At 52.0% G+C, this 10,691-nt stretch overlaps 1 protein-coding gene across 1 annotated transcript; it reads left to right on the forward strand.

Annotated features, from left to right (window-relative positions):
• The first annotated feature begins 1,636 nt into the window (after window positions 1-1,636).
• NXT1 (nuclear transport factor 2 like export factor 1) lies at window positions 1,637-4,559 on the forward strand. The gene is made up of 2 exons (XM_019973267.2): window positions 1,637-1,936; window positions 3,899-4,559. Exon 2 carries the CDS (start codon window positions 3,953-3,955, stop codon window positions 4,373-4,375), a length of 423 nt encoding a protein of 140 aa, XP_019828826.1. The 5' UTR covers window positions 1,637-1,936; window positions 3,899-3,952; the 3' UTR covers window positions 4,376-4,559.
• Window positions 4,560-10,691: the final 6,132 nt, after the last annotated feature.

Consider the following 10,691-nt stretch of genomic DNA (forward strand, 5'->3'; position numbering starts at 1 on the left):
GCCACACTAATTAACCTACAAGTAGGTTTGTTTATAGGCTTCTCTGATAGCTTAGTTGCTAAAGAATTCACCTGCAATGCAGGAGACCCAGATTCGATCCCTGGATTGGGAAAATTGCCTGGAGAAGGGAATGGCTACCCACTCCAGTATTCTTGCCTGAAGAATTCCATGGACAGAGGAACCTGGTGGGCTACAGTACATGGGGTTGCAAAGAGTAAGACACGACTGAACAACTAACACTGTTTGTTTATGCCCAATTTTTAGTAGTACTGATAATAAGGGGAATTTACTAACTCTTGAAACTAGAAAGTCTAAGCTTCAGGGTTGATTTGGTTCCCAACAGTCATCAAAGTCTGCTTTCTCCCCCTCGTTCCTGTCTGCCTCATGGCACAAGGTGCCCGCCTCAGCATAGCAAGATGGCTGGAGCAGCACCACCACACATCACATGCCCAGAAGGAAAAAGAGAAATAGCATCTTTTCCAAAATCCCCTGGCAAACTCCTTCTCTAGGTTCAGCGGCCCTAATTAGGCAGCCCACCACCCCAGAATTGCTGCCTTAGAGCCAGCAGTGTGTCTAACTTTCTAAACTCAAGGAGCACTGGAAAGTATAAAATAGGCTTGCTTGCAAGCCTATTAGAATGTTGTGAAGCAATGATTTGAACCCTGTCTGCTCATTCAAACAGTATTTGCCGATCCCTTGCTGTGGATCAGGCACACTTTAGATGGTAGAGACTAATCTGAAAGTTCCCGACCTCCCATCTTCCTGTTGCTGGCTGGGCTGCCTCTCAGGGTTAAACTCTTGTTTTCATCAGAACCTAGTGCTGGTTAAATATCCTCCCGACCAGTGTTTCTAGGATTGAAGAGGCTCTGTGACTCCAGACTGTTACTTAATTTCTGTCTCTCGACCTCCTAGTCTATAAAATCGGGAATAATGATGTCTCCCTGAAGTTATGAGAATGAAACGGGTTTACATGGGAAACATACGGAAACTTAAAAGCGACAATCCAACCCAGTGGGCATGCACGAGGTCAACTCTCGTTTTCATGCTAGTGATGCTGGGATTCGGAGTTTTGTAGATTAAATTCCAATTTCACTGGATCGGGCTTTGCAAAGACATTGTCTTGTGCATACGGTTCCAAAGACGCTAGTTCAATTCAAACGTTCTACTCAACCTACAACTTATTTGTTTATAAACCACATTTTTCATGGGGGGCGGGGGGCGGTAGCCTATATTGAAGAGCCCATCATTTTCTAAACTGGTCCTGAACTCTGAGAGCAAGCGTTCCCTTAGGAAAGCAGGCAAAGAACCGCCCTGGCATTGCCAAGGTGAACACACCCAGAACAGGCGGCAGCATCAGTTAACCCTTGCCTGGAGGCTTCCGCGCAGCCGCGAGACGGCACCAAAGCGCCTCCAGAGCCGGGGACCTGCGAGACTTCGTCCAATCAGAGACCTCACCTAACCTCGGGCCGGCGTCTATAGACCAATGAAGACTCGAGCGCGCGGTCTTCTGGGAACATGCCTCTCACGGAAGCTGCCCTACCCCCTGCCACACTTAGGCGGGGCTAGCCTTACGGTTGGCCGCCCCACTGGCTGAAACGGCTGTCCGTCACGGGGCGGGAAGGGGCCGGGCGCTCGAGTCTGCGCGTTGCTCGCTGGCCGCGCGCGGGAACCCGCAGAGGCGCTGGCTGGACCCGGCAGGTCCTCGGAGGTAGCGGTGCGACGGAGGCGGCTCTTCCCGGGCCCCCTTGGGCAGGCGGCCGAGGACCGCGGAGCCTCGGCTGGCCCGGCCTACGGTCACGGGGGGCTCCGCGTAGCCGCGTGAACTGAGCCGCCCACGCCGACCCTTGCGGTGCTTCCCCTGCACCTGCCCGCCCAACTGAGCCCCCCGCTGACCCGGTCATCTCCCGCACTGAGCAGGGCGGTCACTCTCGCGCAGGTAGGTGCCCCTGCGCAGATCTGCGCTCCCCGGTCTGGTAGATGACCCTCGCGTACGTAGGAGGTGCCCCCCCCCCCCCCCCCGTCAGTGGCCCCCGCGTGGCGAGGATGCCGCCTGGTCTCGCCGCGAGTATGGGGCGGTCGCAGTCCCGCAGAAACGACCGCTCCCTAAGGACCCTCGGGCGGGCAGCTGGTTGAGCTGCGGAGGCCCAAGATGCCGGTGATCGGCGTGGACGCCAGCTGATGGGGGCTCGGCTGGGTGCGGGGGGTGGTGTCCAGCGAGGGCGACGGGCCCGGAGGGGGAGGTTACAAACTGGCCATCCTGGAACCCTGCGTCCCCAGACTGGACCCAGAGAGGCAGGAGCCGGTGAGACAACCTCGCCGTCCCGGCAGGCAGCGTATTCTAGTAGAGGACAGATCAGGGGCGTGTCCACCCTCGACCTCGTCCACACCTGGGTTTTCTTTCCTCGTTGCGAAGTTGTTACCGTAACGCCTCATCAGTTCGCGGTGACTATTGAAGGACTGGGTGTATATAAAGCGTTGGGAAGTAGAGTTTGGAGCGAGTGTTTGCGCGGCGGGACTTGAGGCCCCACCCCCACCCCACCCCCGCCCCGAGGGTGTGGCAGGACCCGCGTCGGAGCTTGGCCTTCAGCGCTCTCTTCAAGGCCGGAGCTCTCCCCGCCTACCCCCCCTCCCCCTGGCCAGTTCTCTCCTGGAGGCTCTGACCTCCTCCACCTTCCTCTCCCTGACTCCCTCCTAACCTTGCGTGGGATCTTTTATCTCTTTCAAAAGCTGATTTTTTTTTTTTTTTTTTAAGTTAGACTCTCCCCATGGCTCATCCCCGTAAAGAATCCGCCTGCAGTACAGGAAATAAGAGAGGCGGGTTCCATCTGGACTATCCCCTAGAGAAGGAGATGGCAACCCACTCCAATATTCTTGCCTGGAGAATCCCATGGACAGAGGAGCCTGGCGGGCTACAGTCCATGGGGTCGCAAAGAGTCAAAGGAACACTGCTGAGCATGCATGCACAACGTTGAAATGAAAAAAAATACTCAGTATTTAAGTTTGTAAATCTAAATGCATCCAATATTTTAGTAATGTTGTCTTCTGTTGGATTTTTGTGTAGTGAAATATTTTAATCAGGCAAAAAAGAATAGAACTACAGTAGTTATTGTATACCCTGAAAAAAAAAAAAAGCAAATAATTTTTCCTTATACTTTTGGACTTTTTTTTTTTTTTTAAGGAAATGTTTCATTTTGGCTACAGCTAAAATTCTTCCTTGCTGTCACCACCTCCTCACCCCATAGAATTTCTTCTGTCTGACCTGTCCTTTCTTGGCTCACAGGACTCCCCTGTGCTCCCTGGAGCTCTTGAGTCCTCACTCATTCCAGTCAGCTCCAGCCTTGCTCCTTAAGTAGAGCCCATAGTGAGATCTGTGGCCACCATTATTGGTGCTGTCCTGTTCTCTCGACATTTGTTCTTTTGCCCTCTTAGGAAGCCTGCCTTCTCTTCACCCTCCCAGGCCCAGTAGGTGAGCTCATGATAGACGGATCAGCCTTCGTTAGGCCACTATTCCCTTCTCCAGATGTGGTGTCTGCACCAGACAGTCACCAGCAGTTCCATGCTTCCAGGAAAAAGCAGCCTCCCACAGTCCGTTGTTATAAAATACTGCAGCTTATAAAATAAGGTTGTTAAAATTCATAGTAATAGCTGTCATTGCTGACCGTGTGGGTCTCAGGCTTTTTAACTGAGTGTGTGGTGTCCCCTGCTTCCTTTTATCCTGCACTGCAGTCATAGTCATGCACGGGTAGGGATGTTCCTGTCTCAAATGAGCAAACTGGAGCCCAGCCGGACCAGGCGTCAGCAGCAGGGGGCGCCCAGAATTTTGCCTCAGTGGGAGGACTGGTCCTTTGTGGGCCATGACGGTCATCAGCATTCACACAGGGTCTCTTCCACCTTCCAGCCGCCTTGGGTACAGGAGGCACCTGGGCCACGGCCTCCCTTGGCGGGGCCAGTGATGGCTTCCGTGGACTTCAAGACCTATGTGGACCAGGCGTGCCGCGCAGCTGAGGAGTTTGTGAACGTGTACTATAGCACCATGGACAAGCGGCGGCGGCTGCTGTCCCGCCTGTACATGGGCACAGCCACCCTGGTGTGGAACGGCAACGCCGTCTCCGGGCAAGAGTCCCTGAGTGAGTTTTTTGAGATGCTGCCTTCCAGCGAGTTCCAGATCAACGTGGTAGACTGCCAGCCTGTCCATGATGAAGCCACCCCGAGCCAGACCACAGTCCTTGTGGTGATCTGTGGGACAGTGAAGTTTGAGGGCAACAAACAGCGGGACTTCAACCAGAACTTCATCCTGACGGCCCAGGCCTCACCCAGCAACACAGTGTGGAAGATCGCCAGCGACTGCTTCCGGTTCCAGGACTGGGCCTGCTAGTGGGGTGGCGGGACACCCCCAGCCTGAACCCTGGGCTCGCTCAACTCTGAGGGGCCCCTGTCTGGGCATATACTGGTTTGTCACAGCTGCCTTTTTGAAGTAGTAAAATTCTCTATTTTTCTATTTGCCCAGGAGAGACTCTGGTTCTGGAAATTCTGATGAATAAAATGTTGCTTCTTTTCTCCTTGCTGGATGTGTTTGGGCGATACTGGGGAGAGGGGCCCAGGAGAAAGAGGGTTAAAGCTGCAAGGCCAGCAGAAGGCACTGCAGAGACGAGATCCAGGGCTGAGCACCTGCCCCAGGCACAGGTGTGTGCACAGGTGTACCAGAGCCGGACTCAGCCGCACACACAGAGGACACCCTTGGGACTCTTCGAAAATCAGCAGGCACACATCCTGGTCGAACTCCTGAATCTCAGAGGGTGGGCCTGAGCGTTTTCGGCATTTTACAAAAGCCCCCTAGCTGTCTATTAAAACATTTTAGAGAACCCCCTGACTAGGTGGTTGGACCCGCACTGGGACTTTGCACCTGTGCTGGGAGTTACATGGATGAAAACAGGTAAGATACCTGGAGTTAGCTAATAACTGCTTGTAAACAGGGAGCTCTGTTGACTACTCCCTTACAAAGAGGAGACCTGCTTTTAAGAGGAGGGAGTACTGAGGTGGGGCCGGAGGGCATCAGAATTAGATGCTGGTTTTACTGACCCTGAGGACCAACTCTCCCCATTTCGCCAAAGTAAAGAAAAAATGAGCTGTTGCCATCATCCTTTGATTAATAGATGAGCTCTTGTGGACACACAGTTTCCCCAGGTAAATCTGTGATCAAAGGTCGGGCTGGGGGGTGTGGGTTAGGATTAGGAATGGGGGACTTGTGTAGGCTGCACAGATGGTAGGGACCTCTAGCCCTGGGCTATGGCGTCCACTGGGGATGGCTAGGCAAGGTGGGTATAAGGATCTCACTCCCCTCTGATAGAGGAAAAGGGGCCTGACCTTGGGGACTGGACTGGGAGCTGGCAGGACAGAGGGACAGGGCAGGAGGCTGGACGGTGGCTGTTGCACAGAGGGTGGGGGGCAGCGGCAGCCTGTACTTCAGGGCAAGCCCTGGTCAGTGTCCCAGGCTGGCATGCAGGCCTGAACACAGAGCCCGGTGTGTGTTGTGGGGCTGGTGGGGTGGGGGGTGGTGGGGGGGTGGCTCAGATGCCGGATCACTGGGCCTCTGGGAGAAGCCAGGCAGAGAGTGGACAGGGTCCTCAGGGCTCAGAGTTGCTAGGGGAGCAAGAACCCCCCACGGCAGGAGGTCTGTTTTCTAAGGCCAGATCTAAGCAGTCTTGGGCTCCCCGGGTGGCGCTAGTGGTAAAGAACCCACCTGCCAATGCAGTAGATGTAGGAAAGGTGGTTTGATTCCTGGGTTGGGAAGATTCCCCGGAGGAGAGCATGACAACCCATTCCAGTATTCTTGCCTGGAGAATCCCATGAAAGAGGAGCCTGGAGGGCTACAACCCGTAGGGTCGCAAAGAGTCAGACACGACTGAAGCGACTTAGCACACACGAACTAAGCAGTGCTGAGGCCTCAGAAAACCCACTCCAGTGCCCCAAGAGAAAAAAGATCCAGGTTCAGAGATAGCCAACTCCTCTTACAGAATGCTTCCCTCCAAAAGCTCATGACTGAGAAACTCAGTGATGACAGAGGTTGGTTCAGGGGGCTAGAGGTACACCAGCTTGGCTGAGGAAGAGTCCAGACACAGAGCCTTCTAATCCTCGAGGCTTTGAGGGGCTTTAGGTGAATGCAGGACTGTCTCATCTACAAGTGAGTGCCACATGTCATCAGGGTGCCCCACTGAAGGGCATCAGCTGCTGTCTGACCACTGAGAGTCCACTGAGAGCTAGGTCAGACATCACTTGCTCTGTGGGTCTTCGCTAGTGCAGCTAGCATGCAGGCCTGCACTTCAGAGTAGCAGGGGCTCACAGCCCCTCTGAAGGCGGCTTGAAGACGCAGACCTGTCTGTGATACAAATATGAAAAATCTTTGAGAGTCTCTGAAGTTCAAATACTTGGTAGAATATTAACAACAGTTGTTACAGGCAGCAAGAACAACATCCCCAAAACAGCTCAAGATACTTTGCACCATTTTAAGCCCCGTTTTACAAAATGAGGAAACTTGCTTTGTGTTTAAAAAAAAAAAAAAATTCCATATAGGCTTGCCCTATATGCACGGACCGCTGGGAGGATTGGCAAAAATGTTAAGTACGCCTGTCCTTAGGGACTGGGTTCTAGAGTTTTAACACGGAGACAAGGCACTTGATGCCGAATGTCCTCGTAGATTTTCATACAGTGTGCGCATCATGTTTTTTAAATTAAAATCTCATTTAATAATCAAGGCTGTTTTCACAGCCAGAAATAGGGGCATTCAAGTTGCTGTGAACACCTCGAAGAGTGGCTTCCCGCCCCAGAGCGTCCCCACCTGAGCCTGACCCTACCAGTGAAGTATCCAAGTAGATAACGCTTTGAAACATCCTGGGTTCGCGGGGGAAAAGAAAAAAAGGGGCGGGAGGGTGTTTTATTAAAGATCACCACCTGGCCCTGTGAGAAGTTAAAGTCTGGAAACGCTGCCCAAATTTAAGGCAGGTGAAGACGTGTCTGATCTCATTGATATAGCCCCAGCTGACCCAATACGGCTTGGCCTGGCCCACTTGAACCGGATCTCGCAGTGAACCGTACAGCCGGACCGCTCTAGAAAACCCCTGCCCGGCCCCGCCGCCCCGAGGGTGGGACAGAGGGCCGGGTCCCCACCCTGAACCCAAACCGCGAGGCCACCGGCCCCAGGCACAGACGCCCGACCCGCCTCCGCCCACTCAAAGGCCACTAAGCCGCGCATCCCGGCGCACGCAGGGAGGCCAATAGCATCACCGGCGACGTCCGGGGACCCATCGGAAACCGAGGCTCCAGCCCCGCCTCTCGTCAGCGCTCGGTGGGCGGAGGGGGCGGCCTCCGGAGAGGGCGGCCTCCTGTGGACGGGGCGGGCAGCTCCGGCTACCCTCCCTGGGCAGTTTAGAATTTGATGTGGGGAGTTGCTTACGGTCTGGTTCCAAAGATTCGCTTTTAAATCAGATCATTTCCTGGGTACAACAGCATACCTTCTTTATTCATTACAGTATAGTGAAGATTTCCTCAAACATTTTTCCAGCTTTAAGTATAATTGACAAATTGTCTTTAAAGTGTACATGATGATTTGATAAACATATACATTGTGGAATGATTACCACGAGTTCCATTTAACACTTTTTAAAACGTTGTTTTAATGACTGCATAATAAACCAGTGCATGGGTATATTCAGTTGTCTCCTTCTGGGCAAGTAGGTTGTTTCCAAATTTTCACTAACATAATTACCTGAAAGCTGTTCACTCCATTTCCTCAGGATGACTACAGGGCGTTACATGGAGATAAATATCTATTCCCCTGAGATTGCATTTCCCATGCAACTTCTCCTGCATCACAGGTTATGTTTAACTTCGGGTCAGTTTGTCCTATTCATTATCATTGCTTTTTATAGTGATGTCTCTGCCATTCGTACATGTATGTGAGTTGTCCATTTGTATTCTTTGTTTTGTATTAGGCTGTTGGTGTTTCTTCATTTTCTAAAGCTTCTTTGAATAGCCTGCTGTAATTTCTACCTTGGAACCTGATCAGGTAGCATTTCTAAAGGGAACTGAATATAAAACTTATAATAATCACATCCAGTTTCTTCACTTTAATCATTAAAACTATTATGACCCTGAATAAAGAAGTCCTTTCAGCACTGAACACTAACCAACTTAGGTAGAACACAGAATTTTGGCTGCTTTTTCCACATATCCTGGTTCTATGTCTACTTGGACTTTTAACAATTCTAAATACTTAATGTGCTCTTTTAAACACTTAGGCTCTTTGTTAGTGACAAAGTAAGATTGCAGTGGTGTTACATTTTATATGCAATTGTCCTATAAAGAATGGTGGGTCTATTTTGACATCTTGTGTTGAAGCAGATTAAATTGTGTGGCCAGATTAAATTTATCCAAATGTGGTGCTCATGATAAGAGGATATATGTATTTTTAAAACATACATGGCTTAATGGAATCTGAACTCTTTCCACAAATAAGGTGCTATTTGTTCGTATGTTTCCTATCTTCTATCATTAGCATATACACTTTTCTTGGAAACATTTTATTTGGGCACACATCTTGAAGACTGAGGACTATTTTTTGAAACTATTGAGAGTTTTGATAAACAGAACATCATGCTGAAGACACTGTATGTGTAAAAATCCCTTGCTTAAAGTTGTTTCCATCCATCAGTGAGCATGTGAACTTGGACCCCAGGCACTGCTGGTGGGAATGGAAAATGGTGTGGTTGTCATGGAAAACAAGTTGGGGGTTCCTCAAAAAGTTAAACACAGAATTACCATATGGTCTAACAATTCTACTTCTAGATACATACCCCAAAGAAATGAAAGCATGGACTCAGATTCTTGTACACCAGTGTTCATAGCAGTCACTGGCAGACCGATACCAGGAGAGTGCAGAGGTGAGAGATGGTAGCCATGTGCCCAGGCAGTAGGGCTGGATTGCTGGACTTTAATGGGCAGCACCCCCCCCCATGTCCCCCCAGCACCTTAGAAACCACACTTCTCAGTATTCACTTTTGGATTCACACAAAACAGACATGGAACATCTAGGATGCTATTGATACTTAATCATACCCTCCCTAGTTCCCATTTGATGTTTACCTGATCTGACAAGAGACAGCTCTGTTGTGTAGCGGCAGAGGCGTGTGGCCAGCACAGAGCTGAGTTATGGAGGTTCAATCCTAGCTGTCTTGTTCTCCCTGTGTGATCTTGGGTAAGTTGGCCAACCTCCCTCTGCCTCAGTCTCCTCGTTCATATAATGGGGGCAATAATACTACCCCCTCAGAGTTTTGTGAGCAGTGACTAACATCAGTAATGGGGGAATGGTGTAGTAGCGGCCCACCTTCTGTAACCATGAAGCACGCTCTGTTATTATCCTAAGACTTGAGACCAGTTTGGGTGAAGTTGCTGGGAGGAGATCTGTTTGCAGGAGGAAGTCAGGCCCTCCCTGGTGAGGGAGGGAAGGAGACTCCAGTCTGGAGAGAGACTAAACTCTCAGGGCATGCACCTGGGCCTGAGGCCAACCTCCAGAAACTGGGATGACTTCTGGAAATCCTCCTGAGAAGGAGCACTGTGGGATACACTTCCTAGTGCACCTGGAGGGAGGAAGAGCCCACGAGTGTGTAAGGAGGGCAGGAAACCGGCAGAGTCATCATGTTTTTTTAGCTGCAGCAGAAAACAGAGATTGTGCAGTAGCTACAAATCAGAAGCTAGAAAGTAGGGCGGAACAGATGGTGGAACTGCTTATCTTGTTTGGGCTTCACTGTGAATAGCGGCTGACCCATTTCCCCAAGGTCACGGGCTTCTGCCCTGACTGCACCCAGGGAGGGCAGGTGGGCACAGTGCCAGGTGGCAGGGAGGGCGTGTGACATGTGCCCTGTGTGGAGGAAGAGTTGGGCCATGGCAAGCTGAGCTCAGTCTTCTGCCACACGGCCTCCAGGCTCTCTGGTCCTGGGCTTCTTCCACTAGTGACACTGCGATCCTCAGGGCGAGGCCTCCCACTCTGGGATGGACTTGAGCGCTTATAGTCCTAAACATGGAAACTAAAGGATGGTAAATAGTTATTTTCAATGGCTTCCATTCCTCCTGCCCTGACAACATGGAAAAGAAGCTGCTGCCTAAGGCGCCGTTGCCTGGACCCTGGCATCCGGGCCCTGCTACCCGGGTCCACACTACGTCCCAGCCGCTTCAGGCAGATGTTTTCCAGACTGGTACAGAGACAGTAATAGAGGGCTTGTTCTGGACGAGGACCGTGCAGAGGATCTGCCTCGTTTCTGGACGTTGTCTACACTATGCAAACTGAACCAGAAGACACAGGATGAGAGGTCGGCCCAGGATATGCTGGGCCTCTGGGACAAATGAAGACAAAGGGAGGTTCGGAGCGGCGACGTGAAGCCTCCAGAATGGGGCGGGGTTGCGGGGGACTGCCCAGGCTCCGGGATCGCCTGCGGACAGCCGAAGGCGCGCACACCCCGGGGAGCGGTGGCCCGAGCGCGAAGCTCGCGGCTTTCAGAGCACAGGCGGCTCCGGCTCACCTCACGGCCGCCCGCGCGCCTCGCCTGCGGCCCGCGCGCCCACAGCGACCCCAGCCCCGACTCCGCTAGGTGCTGCCCGGCTAGACCTACAGATTCCTGCGGCACGTGGCGGCGCCCCGC

This window comes from Bos indicus, chromosome 13, assembly GCF_029378745.1.
Source record: "Bos indicus isolate NIAB-ARS_2022 breed Sahiwal x Tharparkar chromosome 13, NIAB-ARS_B.indTharparkar_mat_pri_1.0, whole genome shotgun sequence".
In the NCBI taxonomy this organism is placed as follows: Eukaryota; Metazoa; Chordata; class Mammalia; order Artiodactyla; family Bovidae; genus Bos; species Bos indicus.